Below are 22,404 nucleotides of genomic sequence, written 5' to 3'. Positions count from 1 at the left end.
GGTCCGGGGGGGCCGTTGTGCGCCCCGACGGGGCGGGGGCAGCGTCACCCTGGGTTCGCAGCCCCGGTGAGGAACGGGCGGGGTCTCGGTGTGCAGCCCCGGTGGGGAACCGGGAGGTCTCGGTGTGCGCCTGGATGGGGGCAAGGAGGGGGTCTCGGTGCGCAGCCCCGACGGAGGGGCGGCGGCGCGTGCCCGGCGGGTCCGCAGCTGTATGCTAATGCCCGGCGGGCCGCCCCGCCCCGCGGCACGCCTGTCCCACCGGGCGGGCGGGGGGGCTGCGCGGCCAGGGCGGCCCCCCACAGCCCCCCCCGCGGCCCGGCCCGGCTCGCTGACGAAGCGCGCGGCAAAGCGGCGGCCCCCGGTGCGGGCGATCCCCCCCCCCCCCTCCCCTTTGTGCCGCCCGCCGGGAGGGTCGCGCAGCTTTATGCTAATGAGGCGCACAAAGGCGGCGAGCGGGGCCGCGCGGGGGGGCCGCGGTGGCGGGACCGGCGCTCGCTCGCGTGCCGCCCGCGTGCCCCGCCGCCCCCCACAAAGGCGCGCGGGGCCGGCGCGGGGGAGGGGGTACCCCGTGGCCGGCCGGCTGCTCGCAGCGGGGGGCGCCCCGCTTCCCCCCCGCCCCGCCACCACCTGCGACGCGCGGAGCGGCCCGGCACCCCCCCCCCCCCCAGCCCCGCCGGGCGCCCCGCGCCGCAGACAAAGGGTTAAGGGGGAGCGGGGCCGCGGCCCGGTGCTCGCCCCGCCGCGCTGCCCGGGGACCGGCCGCGGCACCGGTGCCGCCGCCCCCTGGCGCATCGGGGAGCGCTCGCCCTCGCGTCCCACTGCGGCCGGCGGCGACCGGCGGCCCCGCACACAGCCCGCTTCGCCGTGCGGCCGCCGTGCCGCGCTTCGGACGGAGCCCGCCGGCCGAGCCCCCGGGCCGGCCCCCGCGGGAGAGCGGGCAGCACGGCCCGGGGCCAGGGGGTGCGCGCGGACCCGCGGCGGGCGCACGGCGTGTAACAGGGCCGCCCGCCGCCCCGGCTTCGTCCTTCCCGCCGGGCCAGAGCCCCGGCTCGGCCTCTGACGCCGGAGCGGGCCGCCCCGGCGCCCTCCCGACGGCACGGCCGCCGCTCCTCGGCCCGCCGCGGCAGCCACTTTGCCAGTCCCCCGGGGCCGGGCCGGGCCGGGCGGCGGGGCCGCGGCGCGCGGGCGGGGGGGCCGTGGCGGCACACAAAGGCCCGCGCGTGCCGGGCCGGGCGGCGGCGCGGGGCGCGGAGCGTGCGGGAGGCGGGGCCGGGCGTGTGCCGCCGCCGGGGGCCGGGCGGGCGGGGGCTCAGGTGCACCCGCTCCGCCCGCCGCCGCCGCCCGCCGCGGCGCCGCTGATTGGCCGGTCCCGCCGCCGCCGGGCCGAACAATGGCCCCGGCCCGCTTAAAGGCGGCGGCGGCCGCGCCGCGGGCAGAGCGAGCAGCGTGCGCCGCGGCCGCCGCCGGCGCGGAGGCGGCGCGAAGATGCCCCGGGGCTTCCTGGTGAAGCGCAGCCGGCGGCCCACCCCAGTCTCCTACCGGGCGCGCTGCTGCCGCGACGCCGCCGGCCCGCCGCTCGCCGCCGCCCCGCCGCCCGCCTGCCCCGCCGCCCCGCCGCCGCGGGACTCGCCGCGGGACTCGCCGCCGGTGCCGTTCGGGACGCCTGATGCCGCCGTGCAGGCGCTGTACAGCCCCACGCGGCCCGTCAGCAGGGACAAGTACCTGGAGCGCGGCTTCAGCCTGGGCTCGCCCGTCTCGGCCGAGTCCTTCCCCGCCCCGGCCGTGCCCGGCACTATGGACCCGCTCCTCTTCGCTCCGGCCGACCTCAAGTTCTGGGCCGCCGCCGGGCCCGCCGAACCGCCCGGCGGAGCCCCCGGCGGAGCCCCCGCACCACCCGCCCCGGCCGCGCCGGCCGCCCCGGGCCGCCCGCCACCCGCCAAGCGCCCGCCGGGCGCCGCCGAGCCCGGCCGGCAGAAGGCTCCGTCGGGCAAGAAGGCGAAGGCGATACGCAAGTTGACCTTCGAGGACGAGGTGACCACGTCGCCCGTGCTGGGGCTGCGCATCAAGGAGGGCCCGGTGGAGGCGCCGGCCAAGGCGCGGGGCGGCTGCGCCCGCCCGCTGGGCGAGTTCATCTGCCAGCTCTGCAAGGAGGAGTACGGGGACCCCTTCGCGCTGGCGCAGCACCGCTGCTCCCGCATCGTGCGGGTGGAGTACCGCTGCCCAGAGTGCGACAAGGTCTTCTCCTGCCCCGCCAACCTGGCCTCCCACCGCCGCTGGCACAAGCCGCGCCCGCCCGCCACCAAGAGCGGCCCCGAGGCGGGCCGGGCGCCGCCGGAGGAGCCGCCGAAGGAGGCGGGCGGCAGCGGCAGCGAGCGGGACACGCCGAGCCCCGGCGGCGCCTCCGAGGCGGGCTCCGAGGAGGGGCTCTTCGAGTGCCCGCGCTGCGCCAAGCGGTTCCGCCGGCAGGCCTACCTGCGCAAGCACCTGCTGGGCCACCCGGCCCCCGAGCCCGCCGGCGAGGAGCCGCCCGCGCCGCCGCCCGCCGAGTGCCGCCTCTGCCCCGTCTGCGGGGAGACCTTCCCCAGCAAGAGCAGCCAGGAGCGGCACCTCCGCCTGCTGCACGCCGCCCAGGTCTTCCCCTGCAAGTACTGCTCGGCCACCTTCTACAGCTCGCCCGGCCTCACCCGGCACATCAACAAGTGCCACCCCTCCGAGAACAGGCAGGTCATCCTGCTCCAGGTGCCGCTGCGCCCCGCCTGCTAGAGCCGCCCGTGCCTTCCCGGGGCCCGGCCCGGCGCCGGGGCCGCTCCCGCCGGGGCTGCCCGGCCGCGCTGCGGGCTCGCCGCACCATTAGCTTTAATACGGCTTGTGAACTGCTGGAATCTGGCTTTACGTTTCACCTTCCCGGGGTCTCGGTTTGTGTTTTGTTGCTTTGCTTTGCTTCGGTTTCATGGTTGGTTTTGGTTTGGGTTTTCTTCCCCGGTTCGTTTCGTTTTGGTTCGTTCGTTCGTTTCGCGTTTTATGTATCTGTGAACAGATCAAAGCGCTTGAGGAAGAAACGAGAAATTTCCTTTAGTATAGCCACAAATGCCTTGACTCTGCTGTTGATGGTCTCCAGAAAATGCTGTAGAAACTGCCTTAACTGTGACATGCCAACTTTCTGTTTTCGTTTTTCCCTTTTAAGGTAGCTGATGAGTTGACTGTCTGTATATGTTGGTTTGAGTAATTATGTTATTTATTCGTTATTTATTTATATTAATTATGAAGATTGATATTATTTGATCACGGATATTCTAATGCGCCTTTTTTTGTCTCCCCCGCCTGCCATTTCACTGTGCGTTTTAGAGGATCTTTTTTTCTAAAGGGATCTGCTAAAAAGGTTTTAACTTTTATACCTAGAATAACACATGATCTTAACCATTTTATCTTGTGCAACTGACAGCTCTTACTTTTAGATGCAATCTCTTTTTCTACACACATTATTTTCTTAACTGTTAGCTATTTATAGAGTGCTTCGATAGGACTGTTTCAACTGTATAATTATTTACTATTCAAATAAAATATTTTCAAATTCAAGCGTTCCCCTGCTGCCTCCTGCTTCTGCCTGCTGGGCTGGCCCCGGGGGCGGGGTGGGGGGGTGGGATGCTGGGGCAAGGCTCTGGGCTTCGGCTGGCAGGGTGCCGTACTAGCCGCCAGCCTGCTCTGGACCTTTTGATGAGATTAATTAAGGGGGGGTGGGGGGAGAAGAGTAGGGCGAGGTGTGCCTGGTGCTGGGGAAGAAGGCTGCCCCCCCTTCGTGAAGTGAAGCGCTGGGGCCGCTTCCCTGCGCCGCGGGCTGGAGCCTGAGCCTGGCCCCGGGCCTGCTGCTGTCCCCAGGTGCTGCTGCAGGGAATAGTTGCGAGAGACTTTATGGGGACCTTCCCAGGAAAGTGTTGCAGGGAAAACACGAGGAGGGGGAGCACCTTTGAAGGAGAAGTGGAAAACTCAGGGAAATCCTTGTATGTGGGAGGACACGCTATTTACTTGGGTGGCTTTCTCTTGTGCTTGGCACTCTTGATCTGTGGGGTTACGGGGCTCTCGAGGAAAAGCTGCTGTCCTCCTGCAGCTGTCAGTTGTGGAGGCTGGTGTGAAGAAGGCTGAGCTTCTGCTTGCCTTGTTTCAAAGCTAGGGCCCAATCCTGCCTGGTCCCACTCTGCTCTGTGGTGGGATTTCTGCAGTGTCCCTCCGTAATTCCAGGGTTTTGGCCAACCCGGTGTGCTGGGGCTCCTCACTGGAAAGGGGGAGCGTGCCAGTGTGTGAAAAAACCTCACAGGGCAGTGACTGAGGCAGGGGGAAACCAGGGTGCGGAGAGCCCTGGCTCACCCTGTGAGAGGGGTGGCAGATCTGGCCCATGGCAGGGCTCTGTGTAGGACCTACCAGGTCCCAGGAGTGGTTTAAGGAGCAGTTTGGCTTGGGGTCATCGGCCCTGATGTGCGCAGGTGCCCCATGACTTGTGTCTGTAGGTGGGAATTGCACGGGTTTGGTCAAAAAGTAGGTTCTTAGTATTTTTTTGGCAAAAATGGTTACAATGTCAGCATAAGCAGGGAAGATGTATGCTGGGTCAGTGAAACAAACCTCTCTTGCAGGTGCTGCAGCACAGCTGCACAATCTCTCCCTTTACCAGCAGGAGAAGCCACGGAGCCAGCCTCATGGCATGCAGCTCTGCAGTGTGGCAACCCCAAGCGCAAATACCCGGTCACGCACCGGTGTGTTAAGGGCCGAGCGTGGTCTCAGAGGTCTTGGCTTGGGTGTTCTGGCACGGCCTGTCTCGGGGCTGGTAATGCTGCTGAGGCTTTTGCTCACTGAAAGAGGTTTCCAGCCTGTTCTGCCACGTTCACTCACCTAAAGGCTCTCCTCTGAGGGACGGCTGCTTTGCTGTGGGAAAAGCAGGTGACCTTCTGGAACTTCCCGCAGGAAATGTCTGAATGTTTTTTGATAGAGAAAAGCTTCTGGAGAAAGGAAATCTTTCTAGAGAAAGATTTTTTTTCTTTTTCTTCTTCTTGTTCAGTCAGGCTAAAAAGCACCAGAGCCAGTATGCTCCTGCTGCCTTGATTCCTGGGAAAACCAACTTTGTCGTACCAGGAGTACTTCAGGTCTAGGTGAAGCTGTGGGTTTAACTGTAAATTGATAACACTGAAAAAGAGATTGTGGCCTCAACAGTCTGAGAGATAAGTGTGGCTTTGCTTTTGCCAGGTTCCCTGGCCTCGGAAAGTCCCAGGTGCCGGGCTGTCAGAGCCTGGGGTTTCACAGCTGTCGGTGGGCTGGGCAGGACGCTGTCCCTGCTCGTACAGAGCAGGAGCTCCCTGAGGGGAGCTGGCCAATGCACGTGGCTGTCATCTTGGGCCACTGGACACTACTGCTTCCAGACTGGTGTCTGGCACATCCTTCAGAGACTCCCAGAGGCTCCAGCCGTGTCTTCACAGCAGTGCTGAAACTGCTGAAACCTTTGCTCTAAGCCTGTGGCACCAGCAGGCCACAAAACAACTGCTTCATGTTGGTATTGATTTCCCAAGAGTCAAGTGAAGTCATGCCTGTCCCGGTAGGAGTCAGATAAAATCTCTTGGGGGTCAGGAGAATTTCCTGGGTTTGTAGAGAGCTGTCAGGGTAGCCATCAGCACCCACGCTTCTGCATCTTCTGCGGACGGGAACATACATGGCAGCAGAGAATGTGGTTAGCAGAGGCTCGCATTCTTGTGTCTTGGGCAGGAGTAAGGAGGGGTGACACGGGAGTGCTTTAGAAACTGGGCTCCGTTCACAAACACCCTGTAAGCAAGGGGAGTTGTTCTTGGAGTCACCGGGCTACAGCAGCCTTGGCACAGAATGCTGCTGGGCCATCCACGCCGCATCTCTCCTTGCATGGCTGCACCGCTGCAGGGCTTTGGGGAAATGAGTATCGGAGTCAGTACGAGTGTGAGGCACCAGCTGCTTGAGGGATTTGACGGGGAGCGATCAGTGTCACTGTCCGTGTCTCTTGCAGCTCTGGCAGTGAAGGGTATCGTGCTGCCACCACTCAGGGCAAGCCTCCTTCGGGCAGCGTTTTGGGGAGGGATCTGTCCCTGCCCCGCACCAGCTTGCCCCAGCGTGCTCCTCCCCGGTGCTGTCCCACCGCCCGGGCCCTGGCACAGGGCTGCAGCCCGGCCCTCCTCTGCCTCCACCTCTGTGCCCGTCAGACCCTCAAGCCACTTTTAGCTCGGTGGACGCACTGAGAGCTGAGCAGCATGACAGAACCCAGACCTCGACTAGCGCTGCTTGCAGCAGCTTCTGGGAATGCAGGTGTTGCCTTTTTGGTGCCATGTTCTCACCATCCGGCAGCACAGGCTGGCCAGCGCTGTGCAAACAAAGCCTCCTGCTGTCAGCTAACAAATCAATTTGCTGATGACTCTCAGTGCATCCAGCAGGAACAGGTTCGGGCCCCACGGAAAATGCTGATGCTACCCCAAATGTGATACGATTTCCAATACTGGGAGGCAGTTGGCGTGCAGGTAGAGAGGCTGCTCACTCTTTGTGCGCTTGGGCAGAGATGTTTACCCAGTTTGCAGACCGCTGGAGCCTTCCTTCTCACCTCTCTGAGCACACAAAGAGCTGAACACATGGTCTGAAACGGATTGTTTGCAAACTGAAAGGAACCAGGGAGATTAATTACAGGAACCTGCAGGGTCCTAAAAAATGCAGCTCAGAAACCATCACTGAACCGCGGGTGCGGGGCTGGCGAGAGGCTGGGAAGAGCTTTTCCTCTTGGCGATGTCAGTGCCAAGTGCTGCTGCTAGCAGAGGAACAGTGTCTCTGATGCCGCTTCTTGAGTGTAGGTTTTTAACAGTCTTTGGTATCAACAGCATGGTCACTGGCAGCTGTCAGTGCAGTAGGTGCCTTGCTTGGGTGACTCGCTGAGACACAGCTGGGCATGGCCAAAGGTTTTGGGGCGCGTGGCTGTGTGGCAGGAGGGAGCCTGGCCTTGCTCTGCATCTTCTGGTTTGTGTCATGGGCTGGCAGTGGGGCTTTTGCTTTGGGTGTCAGGCCTCTTTCCCATGCAAACCTGTTCAGAAACCTGTGTCGCCTTTCATGAGCTGGTGGCTGGGAGAGTGGCTCAAGTTGCTGCAAGCGTTTCTGCCCGTCCGTCCCTGGCGGGGCATGCAGTGCCATGATGCAGAGTGCTATGGGGTGCTGCAGCGTGCCGTGGGGTGATGCAGGGTGCCATGGGGTGATGTGGAGTGCCACAGGGTGATGTGACATACTATGGGGTGATTGCAGAGGGATGTGGGGTGCCACACGGTGCCACATGGTGATGCAGGATGGTGTGGGGTGCCGCAGGGTGGTGGTATCAGCATGTCTTCTGCCCTGTTGCCCGCCTGTGAGGGTGCTGGGTCCTGGCAGGCATTTCGGGCCAGTGCGGCTACTGCTGCAGCTGCGTGGCAGGGCGAGCTACCTGGGGCAGCCAGGCATCACCCTGTGGTGGAGGAGCAGGGTGCCTGGGCTGCCTGCATTTTGTGCATTGCACTCAAACATCCCAAATCCTTCCATGCAGATAAAAAGCCTCATTACAGCTTTTAATGGTATTAATTAAATTTAGTTTACAGTCCACATAACAGAGGTCTGCTTCGTGGAAACATTTGATATGTTAATCGGAGAGATGGCCAGGCCAGGCGTGGCCTTTCATTGCGCAGGGCTGTCCGGCCGATACAGGCTGCAGGGCAGGGCACTGCCGAGCTGTTTTGAAAAGAAAATCTTACTCAGTCAGAGGGCACGGCTGAAAAGATACCTAATGCCTAGCAAAGGCACAAACACTCGGGCTGATATTCTGGCCCCAGCTTCTGGTTTCGCTGCTCTCATCAGTGCGGGGCTGGCTGGAGTGGGGTGGCACGGCTGGGGCAGCGCCAGTGGCATGGGGACATTTCGCAGTACGTCCTCCCAGTGTGGCGGCCTGGGCGTTGTTTTTAACAGCCATCCGCCCGCTCCCATTACATCACCAGTTGCTTTTGGGAAAGAGTCACTATTTTCAAATAATACTGACCTCTCCTTGCAGCCGTGAAGGCAAGGGAGCGTAAGGGCCAGGCGGGTCCCCACGTGCCTCCCGCACCTCGCCCCAGCCTGGGCTCACCGCGGGTTTGGGCCAGCGGCACTCGGCACACCTTCCCCCGGGCGGTGGGGACACCGAGGCACCGCAGCCGTGCCAGCCTGCCCGTGCTGCGGCAGGACGGCGGGGGCGATGCCCACCCGCACCACTGCTGTGCCCCGGCTGCCGCCCTGCGTGCTGGTGTGACAGCCCCTTCCGTGTCACGGGCAGGTGTCGCAGCGACGGGCTGAGAGAAAACGGAGGGGAATTCCATACGGACGCATGGCGCGCTGGCCCACAGGGCTGGCTTTTAGTTGCACACACGAAATACAGAACTTATAATGTGTAATAAATTATAATCCTACATACAGCAAATATATAAATTACAGTCCTTTTATATCAGTATATTTTATATACATTATAAGTATACTTCATAGTATGTAGTACAGTGTATGATATATTACACATAAGACATCATATCGGTGTATAATATGCGATACCTCATATAATCTTATAAATGATATAGTGTCTGTTATATGGTCCATATTAAATGCATTGTATACAATATATTACATATGCATTATATATCATTGATACATTATCAGTATTCATGTAGTGAAATAATACTTACAGAATCTTTTATTAGCTTTGTGGCCGTAATTTGTATACTATGGAGTACAGAGTGTGCGGTATCTAATGCACTCTTGTGTAGTACATGTATACAGGCAGATCTAGGTTTTTGTATAGGTGCGCATATGTATGTGTACCTATGTATATAATACATACATGTTTAGCATGGGCTGTAATCTATAGTATTATACACTGTATTGTACATTGTGGATTGAAGATGCTATGATGTATATTATAGATGCATTATGCAATATATAGTATCATGTGTTACATATTCATTATATAATCAATTACATAGATTATTCATACGTTGCTGAGATGATTTATTTAATTTTCTTATATAATTTTAAAAATAAAAATATACTGTATATATATTATGTCTACAACATTACAGTGTATAATACTATAAACTCTATACTAGGTATGCGTCCATATGTATATATACCTATACTATGTATAAATAATATATAGTATTTGTGTCACCTGTAACCCGTACTTTTATAATCTTAATAAATGTTATGAGTATTTTAAACCAATATTAATGTATGAATAATATACAATATATTATGTAGTGCATATATAATATACTGTACATTGTATAATGTATATCAGTTATGTGCATTATATAATCAATAGAGTATATTGTGTCTGTTATGCTTATTATAGTATTATAATATACATTATGTCCATGTATAATGCCTCTAATCTATACTATACCTACTATATATGGTGAGGCATAATGTAACACACGGGCCGTACGAGGCGGTGCCGGGTGCGGGCGGTGCGTTCCCAGCACCGTGTACCGGGTTGTGCGCGCCGGGGGGCGGGGGCGGCCCCGGGGGCTCGTGCTCGTTTCATTCCGGTTTGTTGTGCGCTTTTGGCGTCAGGGCGCCTGCGGCCGTCCCGTCCCGTCCCGTCCCGTCCCGTCCCGTCCCGTCCCGTCCCGTCCCGTCCCGTCCCGTCCCGTCCCGCTGCGGCCACCGGCCGGCGGCGCGGGCACCCCCGGGCCGGGGGGGAGGGGCAGGGGCACTCCGCGCTCCCGGCTTGCGGCTGTGGGGCAGGGACCAGGGGGGTTGGCTGAGCCCCCCGCCCCTGCCCCAGCCCCTGCCCCAGCCCCTGCCCTGCCCGGCCCGGCCCGGCCCGGCCCGCCTGGGGCCGCCCCGCCCGGGTCACGCCGGCTGGGGGCCGGGGCGCCGATCGCCCCCCGCCAGTGACCGGCCCCGCGCCCCGCAGCGTGGCGCCCTGGGACGGGGCCGCGCTGGGCACCGCCGCGGGGCTGGGCGGCGGGGGGGGGCGCCCTAACCGCGCCGGGACCCCCGGCCGCCCCCTCCCCGCTCCCGGGGTTTGCTACCCCAGTCCCGCAGAACGGCCCGAGCTGCGCCCGGGCCCGGGTCCCCACGGCGAGTGCGTGGGAGACGCGTTCCCAGCGCCAGCTCGGTGTGTGGAGTTATTTCTGCAGCTGGAGAGATGCGGGGCTGTACCCGGAGCTGTTTGGATTAATTCTCCATTTCAGACTAAAGCACCTGAAAGCAATTTAAGACAACTCTGTCCTCTCTTTTTGGCAAAGGAACAGACATTTCCAAGGGTCTTTTCCCACTGCCAAATAATCCCGTTGCATTCCCACTGGCATAAGCGGGGGGTAATGTGTAAGCACCCCTGACATAATTATGACTGAGAGCACAGACCCCCCTCATTTTCTTAAGTAATGTCTCCACAGAGTGGAAAATCACCATCGGAGACATTTGTTTTTAATGTTCATGCAAATGGCCTAGCAATAAGGCATTACACGGCTTAGAAAGGGAAGCCTTGTCATCACGTGTTTCTTGGAATGAATAGTATATAAATAATGTCTTCTGAGCTTTCCTTAACGGTCTGTAATTACTATTAACAAACTGCTGCAAGCTCCTGTCAGTGCGGGCTCTGTGGCTCCTGCACAGCCGGGACGGCCGGTGCTTTGGAAATACTGATCAGCTCCGTGTGCTCCTGCTGCCCGAGTGCTGTAACTGAGGCTCCCGGGCACGAGCGCCACCAGCATCCTACAGCAAAGGACTCTTCGTGGTGGGGAGTGGGACACCTCCTCCCCCAAATGAAGAACGGTCTGTAGCCAGGGGTGAGCCGGGTGCTGGGCAGCATGCTCGCAGGTGGGGCTGAGCGCCCCGAGAGGGACGAGGCTGCCGGAGCGCCAACGGCCCCGACCCGGCGGGTGGGTGCTGCTCGTGGCAGGGGCATCTGCGATGCGGGGGCTGAGACCACCTTAAAAATCTTTTGTTGCATCTCTTTTAGGTGGCCCGCCCATGTGACTGGTGACCAGAGCACAGAACATTCAAGAGCAAAAGAGCGAGCACGGTTCTGCAGCCGACTGATTCTTTAGAAGCAGCAGTTCAGGTCCTCCTGTCTTGCGCTGGAGCTGCTCCTTAGCCATACAGAGGCAATTTTCAGGAGTAGCTTGGCCAAATTCAGCCCAACAAAACCGTTTGGTCTTTCCCTCTCAGTCCATGGCCACTGGCAGCGTGTCCAGGACCCATGCCCCCGTGAGGCGCGAAGGGCAGCGGGAGGAACGCTCTGGGGTGGCCAGAGCTGGGGGGGCTGTGAACAGCATCGCCGGGGCTCTAGGGCCTCCCGGTTAAGAACACGGTCAGGGCAGTGTGAGGCCTGCGCTCGTGGCTGCCCTGGTTTCAGCCGTGGCGTGGCATTAACTGATGTTCTGCCAAAGAGAACTGGGCCTTGAAGCAGTGTTGCTAGTTACGTGCCCGGCAGCCGCTCCTGCGGCCGCGGTCAGCGCAGCGCTGCCTGCGGGGAGGCCGAACCCACGCCACTGACACCACAGCACCGCCTCAGCACCGGCGTCCCTGGTGCATCCGAACCACCTGCAGCAGCTCGAGCGTGGCCCGGCAGCTGCGGCAGCTCGGCCGGGTGCCGGCAGGCAGAGCGGGCTGCCAGGGGCCGGAGGGCGGCGTGCCTGCCAGCGGCACCTCGTGCCCCGCGGGCGCAGCACACGCCGTGCAGTTACGGCCCTCCAGCGCTCTCTGAAGAATGCCGTTGTGAGCCAAGTTTTATTAAGTTTGTGAGGGGTAACAGAACAGCTTTGTTATCCAGTTCATAGTACGAAACCACAGCTGAATTTTTACAAATTTATATTTTTAGGTTTTTGACATCAGGAAAACAGTATTTCCATCGGTGTTTTAATTCTTCCCTGAATTAGAGATGCATATTGCTCTAACAAGAAAAGTCTCCTTTTATTCAGGGGGATGCCTTTGAAATTACGTCAGACCATTTATTGGATCACTGAGAACAAGACAGCCTCGCCTATCCAGTCCTGAAAATAAAATAAATTAAAATACACATTTTATTTTCTTATTTCCTTTACCAACACATGATCAGTAGAAAGCAAAACCAACACGTGAAGCAGAAAATCAAAATGGCAGTGAAAGCCCTTAGCAAACGAGGCCCCTTCCCAGCAGGACGGCTGCCTTGCCCACATCCCAGCACACCAGCCAGGCTCGGGCTCGGCGCCTCCAGCCCTGCTCTGGGTGCCTCAGGGGAGCTGCCGGCCCCTTGCGCCGAAGAGCCCCGGACACAGAGCCCCAGCGGAGCCGCCTCAGTGTTACTGGCAATATTTAGTGTCCCGTATTTACAGGGCAGTCACGGAGCTGGATGCCGACTCGCAAACAGACGTTCATGTTGACACCAAAGTAGAAGTGCAAAAAAAAATGGTGGCCCAATGGTGCATTTTGCTTTACCAGAAACCAAATCCCCTTCACTTAAACCAAACGACATTAAGTTGAGGTGTGCATGGAAGTGCCAAACAGCAAAAACGAATAAAAAGCGACCAGGCGGCCCAGAGCCAAGGTGAGTTAGGAGGGTGGGAGGGGTCTGACACACCGCTTCAGAAGGGACAGACACTGATCTTCAAAACACCAACAAAATAAAGTTAACGCGATATTCATAGTGCAGCCAGCTCCTCTCCCCGTGCAGGCGCGCCAGGCGGGCACGGCAGCCCCCGCTGAAGGGGGTGCCCAGCCCAGCCCCAGCACTGGCGTGTCCCGCAGCACTCACCGGCTGCTGCTCTGCTGTGCCTGGCCATGCTGGCGCCTTGCTGGAGCTCTGCCCTCAGCCCAGCCTGCCTCGTTCACACCGGGGGCTTCCGGCATGTCTCCCATTTCTTTTGTTTTTATAATACAGGGTGGGGGGTTAAGCTCTGAAGAGTTACCACCCCTAGAAACTTAGGACACACATAGACTGAAATACATTTCCTATTGAAAATAACAAGATTTGCTTGCTATACGAAGTGCCAGGAGGACATGGCACATCCTCAGAAGCCTTCGGATTTATTCTATTCTAAGTAGAGATGCTTCAGGTTGCAGACTGTTGCCCTGACGCTGTGTCACAGTGAGGTGGCTACCTGAGAGGTGTGCTGCCTAATTATTCAAACCATGGTGAGAAGCAGTTGTGGCAAATGTGCGGCATTTGCTCTGCAAAAAGGAATTTGGTTATTTTTACTTTTCTTAGTGAGTGGTTCACAGTACACAGCTATCGTGTGCACTATTGCAAATGACACGGCAATCCTGAAGCCAAAGCCGGCGCCAACAAGGAGAGCTTCTGCCTAAGATAAATGCAAAGGCACGAAGGTAAATGGTTGAACCCAGTCGGGGCAGAAGCTTCTGACCGGTCCCTCACACCTGCGCTGGACGCTGCTGTTCTGGCAATCGCACCGCGGCAGCAGCGTGGGCACCCACCAGGCACTGACGAGCCTGGCCCTCTGCTCTGCCGTGCTGGACCGGGCACGACCAAGCGGCAGCTGGAGCAGCTTTGGCTTCAGGATTTTATGCAATAGGTAGTGACATGTGACCCTGAACAAGACACCACGATTAAATAAGATTTTAATGCAGGTGGTGCCACATCGTGCCAGCGGTGGCCTCTTCCTGAATTTCAGATAAACGACCTCTCTTTTTTGCAAGTGATTGCTAGTTCTTAGCGACATGCACAAAACTGGCACCAGATGGCCAGGAAACAGAAGGGGAGCAGAGGCTGAACGCAGACTGGCCAGTGCCTCCGTCGCTCACCCGCACCCCAGAGGACGGGAACACTTGTTATGTGGCTGGTCATAGGAAAATCTCTAGACAAAATTCCCTAATACACAATTAAGTGTTGACCGGAATGACTAAAGCAACACTCTAAAGCTACATTAAATAACTGGTTTCAGCACTGGTTCATGTCCTCTTGCAGCGTCACCAGTACTTGTGCACAGGTGCTTGGGGAGAAGAAGTGCGTGCTGCCATCCGCCCGATGCCACACCAGCAGCAAGAGCCCGCCGTCGCCTTCACTTGCTTTGTGACTGCAACGATCACATGAAGCGCATGATGGTAAGACAGGTGATGGCTGATCGTTGGCCACGTCCATCTGGATGCGAGAACTGCGATTTTACAGAGCAAACCTCTCACCCATCCTCTTCAACATGTGCTCATCCAAACCAGCAAGTTCTACAGTGACAGTAAATACTTTATCTATTTTAAGGTCTCTTGGGTTCCCTCGGCCGGAGTTCTGCTCCCGCAGACCTCAGCTGGAAGACTTGCTGAGAGCACTGGCGGAGCGGCGAAGCTTCCCAGGGACTCTGCTCCTCGAGGCCCGTGGCAGCGCGGGCGAGGTCTGCTCTGCCAGCTCCAGTCCTATTGCCACGGGAAGGTCAGCGCTTGCACTTGTGGTGAGGCAGCCTGGAAAACATAACGGGCAGGGGAAAATAACGCAAGGACAGAAACAGCCTGCGTGTCTTTGCATCAGAACAACTGCAGAAAACGCAGCCCCTCTCCCACCTCCTCTTCCAAATTAATCTTGGGTGTCACTCAGGTGAACCTGACGTTTTATAGCGGCCCAGGCAGCTGAGGAACTGCCACCCTGGCCCTCCCCGCAAAAAAAAAAAGGCATTGCTCTTTGCCGGCTTCCAGGAGAAGCAAGGTGCGGCGGGGCTGCGAGCGGCCAGCAGCGCCCGGTGGGCAGGCGAGAGCCCCCCAACAGCCCCTCCCAGGGGGGCTCCAGCAGCCGCCTGCAGCCCAGCACCGTGCTGGGGAATGGCTGCACCAATCCTGCTCGCTTGACGGGCCAATAAAGCCCACCTAACAGGACTCGAAAAATGTTTGTTTCAAGTGTGTGTTTTATGTAAAACTATTTCTGCTCTGTGTGCCACTACATGGCTCTCCTCTATTTAATCGGCTACAGAGAGCTAGAAATGAGTTTCCACAGCGCAAATGCTTTCATGAAACTCCACCTGGAAGGTATCTTAGACTCCAATTAAAAAAGAATCCTAATTTTTTCCCAACTAGTTCCACTCCTCAAAGAGGACGCTAGGTACCCACCATTGTTGGTGCACTCACGGCCACCATCCAAGACCTTCATTTGTGGGCTGGGGGACCCGGGTGGCTGCAGCAGTGTCTACAAGTGTTTACGCTTTGCTGTTCAACAACATTAAGTTACATCTCGGTTATTGCCCAGGGGCGGTTACGACTAGAGGCCAGGACTAAATGTGTTGTCTGAATGAGAACAGATGAGGAGCAGTGATTAAACTAAGAAGTAAATGAATGAAGTGAGGTGGGCGCGTGTGCGCAGCTCCTGCCTCTCCCCGGTGCGCCCATAATGGTGCTCGGAGGAATAGGGACACGCATGCTGCAACCCAGCCCTGCTCTTGCTGCTGCAGTTCTGATCTGTCCCAGGGCCCTTCCCCGTGTGCGCGTCATTTCATCAGCTCCCCTGGGGTACGGTATTTTTAAACCATGTCACAATTCTCTACGCCTTAACACAAAGGTTTTGCTTGGCGGTGGGGCGGAGGAGCAGCCTCGCAGCCAGGTGGTGTGAGCCTGTGCGGAGGCCGGCAGACGGCCCCCAGCCCACACCGAGGGTCGAGGCCACTGTGGCAGCCCGACCCCTCCCAGCTCCAGGCCGATGGCTGCCTTCTGCAGCACAGACCCTCCCCTGCGCAATGAGCCGTACTTTCACACCACGCCTTTATTTGCTGTTGGTTTGTATAACTGATGACTATAGGGCTACTGTCTTTAATACTCCCTCTACCAGCCCAGGTGACTCTCGAACGCGCAGGCAATGCACCAAGATGCAGGCAGTGCCACAGCTGAGCCACTCACAGGCGGTGGCGCGGCGGGACAACCTCGCTCACGAGCAGGGCGAGCCTTGTCCTCGCGAAACGTGCCAGGACTCGCCTGTGGCTCAGCCAGGTGGAGGGGGCAGCCGTGGGCAAGGTCTCTGTGGGCAGTGAAGCCCCTGGCACTCAATTTACCTCCTAAGGACACAGACCCAAATAGACTCGGCTGCTTTTTCACCACGCAGCTGAAGTTAATTCGGGTATTCCAGACTCCTGCCAAACACGACAGCCCGTCTCACCCCATCAGCGGGAACGGCAGCAGCCCTGCTCTGCACGTTAACAGCTTGCACCGATCCTGTCACTTCTGGGGAGCAATGCTCGGAAACTCCATGGGGTTTGTTGGGCACAGGCAGCATCGCCTTCCATTTCCTCGCGGCAGGGGTTAAAGCTTTGTCCCGGTGCTTTAGCTGACCCTAGATACTTTAGTGACTCGAAGCAGGAACAGAGCAATGCCCAGGTCCCGCTGCAGCCAAGCCCAAAGCACCTCTTGCTCCTCCAACAGTTTGCAAACAGGTGTTTGCATTTCAAAGACAATCTTTACTTACCAGATTTATACTTCAAGACAATTGACTGAAGGGGAAATATTGCATTAAAAAAAGGTGAAAAATATGACTTAGCATGTAAAGACATCTTCCATAAAAAACCTGGAGCTGTCAGTTTGGGATTAAAAACAAAACCTGCAGTGCTGTTCGTGGGGAGAAAAGCGTGGGGGAGGGAAGGGCTGTGAGGGAGATGTTGTACTTTACATTCCTGCAGTTAAGCAGAATGGCAGATGGTCAAAATAATACAGTTTTCACCAAATGGACAAGCTCAAGCAATATTCATGCAAGCACTGAACAATGCATCGCCTGCGCATATGAAAAGCGGGGCGGCTGCGGCAGGTGGGGCTGCAGGGAGGCACACCGCAGCGCAGCATCCGCCCGCCTCAGGAGCCGGCACATTCCTTCAGTCCAAACTTTCTTCTGGCGAGTCCTTAGCTATGCAATCAACCTTGAAGCTCCCCCGAAACCGCCCTGATTGATAGGGAGACAGCAGCTGCAGAGTGAGCAAGTAATAACCACGAAAGATAAAGGCTTTCATACAAATATTATAATTCCACTCGCAAGCTGTCTGGCACGAACTCTAATTACTTGGCTGTCTTGCAAGAGGAGCCTGCAACTTTGTTCAGAGCCGAGGCTCCGCTCGCTCAGCTGCGCTAGGGAGAGAAGCAGGGCTGCACGCAGCCACCGACGCGCTGGGACAGCCAGCTCCACTGGTGTCAAGATGCTTGCGAGAGGCTTAGTTCTTGTTCTTTTTGCAGTGATGTGGGGGAGGTTTTTTTTTCTCTCTTGCTCTGTTCGTTTCAGGTGGTGCACGGGCAATGTGAAATTATAAGTTGCAAAAACCAAGCAGCAGCTCCGTGATGGCATAGTAAATAAAAATTACCAGTTTCTGACTCACAGGTGGACCAGCACAGTGCTTAAAATTTACAGCTTGGCCAACAAACATGTGAAATTTGCAAAAAGGGGGGGAAACTCCGTCAAAAGCTGCCCAGCAGCTCTCTCCTGTAAGTCACGCTGGCTTCTGGGCGAGCGCCGCCATGGAGGTGATGCCACGCAGCTGCCATGGGCACTCGCCACTGGCGGGCCAGGGGGTGTGCCCAGCATATTCCCAGTGGCTGCCCCATCCCTGACCCCGTCCCCGTGGTGCCCTGGCCACGAACACACACGCAGGCGGGCCCAGCCACGACGAAAATGCTTCCCATCGCGGCAGGTGCTGGTGTTGGCTGGGCCCGGCAGCAGCTGCCTGGGTGGGCAGGCGGTGGGCACCCCGTGGGGCTCGGTATGCAGGGACGGGAGGAGATGGGGTGGTGGCAACAGGGACAGGCAGAGACAGACCCAGAGAGCCCCAGAGCCACAGCAGCCGTGCGTTGAGCACAGGAGGAAGAGGAGGAGGAAGAGGAAGAGGAGGAGAGCTGTTAGTGATGAAGTGCAACGCCAGCAGCAGCGAGGCCTGTGGGAAGCATTGCTCTTACCTGCAGCAATTACCATAATGAGACCATTACATATTCTAATCTAAAGGGAAAGAACACAAAATCATATAAGTACAGGAACTGCACACCCGTCACGCTCGCACGAAGGCCAGGCCAGCGGCTCGCAGGCACCTAGCACAGCGGCACGGCCGCAGGCGACATGGCAAACTTGGCACACGGTGGGCCCCAGTTGTAAGGGCAACTCACAATACAAAGTACACCTCAATATGCTCAGGGACCTAAAGAGAATCCAGTACCCACAGGCTTTTTCCTTGCCCCTGTTGGTCTCTTGATTGAAAAAACAGATGGAGGAAACGTCGGCAAAAATTGGAATGAATAAACCTCTCCCTTCAGCTTTCACCAGACTTGCCGATATGGTACGGGGGGACTTCAGCAGCCTCTTAGTTCAGCTGCACTTCCGACGCTGTTCATGGTCACGCAGTTTCAAACTGGGTAAAATCTGAGGCTTCACAGAGACCAAAACCACTGTTGCACTGTAGGCAGGACCACCAGAAGGTGACCACCACATGCAGCACTGGGCCACACAAAGCTCCCATGAATGGTGTCACTTGTGTGTGCAAAACCTCATCCCAGGCAACCATACCCCTGCATGCGAATGAGAGGCACACAAGTGACAGAGCAGATGCCTCCATGGTCTCCTACAGATACAACTGCTTTACGGTGATGAAGGCTCAAGTGTTTAAAATATCTTCCTTGCAGGAGGGGATTAAAAATTCAGTTAGTAATACAGATACAAATATACTTTAAATGAGGAGTTACCTTTCGGAAAGGTAGAGACGAATGGCTTATTTTAGCTTGAATCTACAGAACAGAAAAAATCTGGTTTCTCACACAGCACCAGGACATGTGCTCTAGGAAAAAAGATCTTTTAGCAATTTGTCTTCTCCCCGTGCAGCAGATGGATGCTCCTGAAAGCAAAATAACCCTTTCCCCACCCTTCAGATGTGTACAAGCACAGGAACATTGGTACTGATGATGGCAAAACATCTTGGACATCCTATGGAGAAAACAGGCAGGAACTCTGCCAGGACAGCAGCAGTGCAATGCTGTCATCATGCAGCCAAACTACTGGGGGTCCAACTCCTCACCAAAACTGGCTGAGCCCCCCTCAGGGACACCACGTGCGGAAAACCAAATCTAGAAGCATCTTGTCTGTCAGCTCCCTCAGAGCTGCAGTAACTAATTAGAGGGTTTTTTCCTTCCCCACCAACCCAACCCACCAGAAGGCCCCAGTATCTCTGTGGTTGAAAATCAGCTTTTCAAGTTGACTCTGTGCTCAGCAACAGCACTTAATGTGTACAGCGGGTACCGCTCACGGCTTTACAAGATACGGGCTCCTTACTGATGCGCTGCAAAGCTGCTGAGTTTGCTTTTACGAAGTACAACAGCAAAAAGGGTATAATTTGTGTGTTGCAACGCTACTGATAATTTCACGAAAAAGACAGCAACTCACTGCTGCGAAATTTCCCATGGAAATTATTTGGTAAAAGCAGGTGGTAAGCTACTGCCATTCCCCCTGTGCCTGCCCTTCCCTCACCCCCACCCCCACGTGCAAGCTGGAAAACCCTTTGCGCCTTTAACCACGTTCACACGCGCATTTCAGGGGCTACTACAGAATCCAGAAATTAGGTTCCTTTGGTTTTGACGTGGTCTCTCCAGAATTACTCTGCGCTGTCTCAGAAGCCGGGCACCGCCCCAGGCCCAACCATTTTCAGCGAGGGGCAGGCGAAACCAAACAAACTCCTCCTTGAGCGTGGCTGTGGTCACCCACCCTCACAGCACGCAGGGAAGAAGCAGCATCCCCAGCACTGCAACAGCATTTTCCTTTTCCCTCATTGCCCTTGCTGCCCTGGGAGGAACTCATTTGACAAACCAAGCGCAAGGCTATTGCCCTTCCTTGGTAAACTTTTCTATCATATGAGAAAAAGAGAAGAAAAGCAGGTCTTAATGTGGAACCCAAGTGTGTAAAAATGGATTACAACATCACACGTAATGGTTACGGTTTCTGAAGCTTTATACTTGAGAAGACCTACGAAGTTTTCACACGTGCCATGACATACCTCCCCCCCACCCCCCTCAATTAACCTATCAGCCATAACAGGTCTGTGGAAATCTTTGTTTTCTTTCCCAGTAAATGTGAAGGTAATAAAATTCCAGAGAGAATCATAGCAGTAAATCCGCTTAGCATTTTGACATGGTCTGCCTTCCACTCACAAGGACAGGCTCAAAATACAACATAAGCAGCATCCTGAACCTGCATGTTCAGGTGTGTGTGTTTTGAAGAAATTATCACTAAATAAAGCAGTGGCTGTCTTCATGCAAAACCACACGTACTCAACGGTCTGAAATGCAAATACAACCACCAACTGCATCAAGTATGCAGGAGGTCAAATAATTGGAACTGCACTTACACCACGCAGCTCTTTGCCGCGGTTGGTATGAGCCGTTACACTATTTCGTATTTTGTTGACTGACAGCCATTTAAACCTGCATTTGGTATCTTTCATTTGGCTTATGCCTTTAAGCAAACCCCAAAGGCTACATGGTTCAACCTCAGCAGCAACCTGGAAGAACAGGCGGCTGGCAGCTGGGCAACGGCACAGCACGGCACTTACCGACTATATTTGGAGAGTCTTTCTCCCAGCTGAGTTTACACAGCCCCTTCTCCCCGCTGAACCCACAAAGACGCTGAAGAAAGAAGGGTGCCTGAGCTGACTGCCCTGAGCCCACCCAGCAGCACGGCTCTTCGGAAGGTGTTGGGGGACAGCCCAGGCTGCGCTTGCAGGGCCAGCACAAGCCACCGGCAGTTTCCATACCTGCTTCCCCTGAGCAGGCTGGACCCTAAGTGAGCACCACAGCAGCTGAAACATAGGTAGAGGAGGAGGTTCGCTCCACTCTTGTTTGGCTATGAAAAACAAAAAAAAAAGCAGCGCCTCGAAGAGCTGTAATTGGCGCAGTAAGAATCTGAAACTACAGGTTGATCAAGGGCAGGAACAACCCCCAAAAAAGCACTCCCAGCACAGGTAACGAGTGCTTGACACCATCACGTACCCAGCTTTGATGGTTTTAGAGATTTGGAAATAAAGCCTGAATGTACACATCAAAGTTCTAATTAGTTGTGACTTGGAGCAGCCGCTAATTAATTCTGCATTGGCCAGCCAGCCAGACGGACCACAGCAAGCGTTAGTGGTTACTTCTCCTTTGCAGGCAGGCATGCAACACGCCGTGCAGCGCAAACCACCGCCCCGAGGCTTGGCCTGGGCACCGGCAGCCTGCAGCAGCAGGACGGCACCACACAGGCGCTCTCTGTCACGGCGGCTGCAGGGCTGACATGCCTCAATGCAGAGGAAAAATGCAAAGGGGCCGCATGGCCTGGAGCTTTCTCACAACCTGACAGCTTGAGCAGCTGGAGCTGTCACCCCGCAGAAGAGAGAGGCCCGTCAAGCTAGTATTTTTTCCCATCCCAGCACTGATTGCTAGGGAGGAAGCCTCCCTTGACATCTCCTCTCCCACAGATCGGAGCTGGGAGAGCTCCCTCTGAGACAATCAATTAAATGGAAAAAAGAAAGGGCCCAGGCTGGAAGCCCTGATGTTTCTCTCACCCCCACTCTGCTGCAGATCCCAAGGTTACACCAGGCTTGATGGAGAAGCAGCCCAGCACCTAACACAGCCTCTGGGACAGGTCCGGGCTGTACACCCTCATAGGCAGTGGGCAAAGGGAAAAACTGCTGCAAAGTAATGATGCAACATGCTCACCGTTCTGCAGGGATTTGTCCTCTTCTGAACCAGGCCTGGTGTAAATTTACACCAGACTGTTCAAGTCAGAGGAGCTACAGTGGGTACAGAGCTGATACCACCTAACGATTCATGGTATTTACTATAACTTTGCCCTATTTAATAACAGACCATTTCTAACCCTTACAGGGATGCTAAGATTTTCACCAATTCAAGAAAGTATTTCTCTTTCATGAAAAAAATGCAAAGTATCATACTGTCAGCATGTATAACCTTCGACTTTTTTAAAAACCTAAAGGGTCTGACCGAGGCACGGGGGTGGTCCCATGGTACACTGACGATGTAGGAGGTTCCTTCCTATTCCTTCATAAAGAACTACCAGCAAGGTGTTTAAACTCTTCAGACTGCTAAATGCTTGAGTAGATTAACAAATCAAGGAACACACCACAGCCTGGAAAAGATTTTCACTCGCTGCCTGAGTCTGAAAGAGCAAAAATGGTGTTTCTGATTTCTAGCGTCGTCTTTCTGACTGCGGGAGGAGGGATGCACTTCCACTCAGTCACTGCTTCATCATTCAGCAAAATTATTATTTTCTTTATAGCATCCACATGTCGTCATAGAAATCATTGTGATTTCTCAGTTCTGCCATTAAAAGACCCAGAAAGTGGATCAGAATTGCTGTGCCGTGTTGTTTGAATACGCTCAAGCAGGTTTCCCTAAGTGTGGAGGAAAGAAGGAGGTAATGGAAAATATGAAATGGGTTTATTCCAT

The 22,404-nt window shown here is 56.1% G+C and overlaps 3 protein-coding genes across 10 annotated transcripts in view; 2 read left to right on the top strand and 1 right to left on the bottom strand.

The window, feature by feature from the left end:
* CFAP61 (cilia and flagella associated protein 61) overlaps positions 1-11,614 on the top strand; it is a 118,627-nt gene extending 107,013 nt beyond the window's left edge. For 2 of the 6 annotated variants that reach the window (XM_056357464.1, XM_056357465.1), the window contains one exon: positions 8,060-9,627. In XM_056357464.1, the coding sequence (XP_056213439.1) occupies positions 8,060-8,340 (281 nt within the window). In that variant the 3' untranslated portion in view covers positions 8,341-9,627. Of the gene's footprint in view, positions 1-8,059; positions 9,628-11,002 lie in introns of those variants that run through there. The other 4 variants (XM_056357462.1, XM_056357460.1, XM_056357463.1 and 1 more) reach the window with 3 other exon arrangements.
* INSM1 (INSM transcriptional repressor 1) lies at positions 1,259-3,581 on the top strand. Its single transcript, XM_056357467.1, is given in 2 exon segments — positions 1,259-1,433; positions 1,436-3,581. Coding segments are annotated over 2 exon segments (1,371 nt in total). The 5' UTR covers positions 1,259-1,390; the 3' UTR covers positions 2,764-3,581.
* A 428-nt stretch (positions 11,615-12,042) lies between the features above and the next one.
* RALGAPA2 (Ral GTPase activating protein catalytic subunit alpha 2) overlaps positions 12,043-22,404 on the bottom strand; it is a 136,162-nt gene continuing 125,800 nt past the window's right edge. For 2 of the 3 annotated variants that reach the window (XM_056357457.1, XM_056357458.1), the window contains one exon: positions 12,043-14,430. In XM_056357457.1, coding sequence (XP_056213432.1) covers positions 14,276-14,430 — 155 coding nt within the window. In that variant the 3' untranslated portion in view covers positions 12,043-14,275. Of the gene's footprint in view, positions 14,431-17,880; positions 17,921-22,404 lie in introns of all 3 variants that reach the window. The other variant, XM_056357459.1, reaches the window with a different exon arrangement.

This window comes from Falco biarmicus, chromosome 12 (assembly GCF_023638135.1).
Source record: "Falco biarmicus isolate bFalBia1 chromosome 12, bFalBia1.pri, whole genome shotgun sequence".
NCBI lineage: Eukaryota > Metazoa > Chordata > Aves > Falconiformes > Falconidae > Falco > Falco biarmicus.
This window is presented reverse-complemented; position numbering and strand designations above follow the sequence as displayed.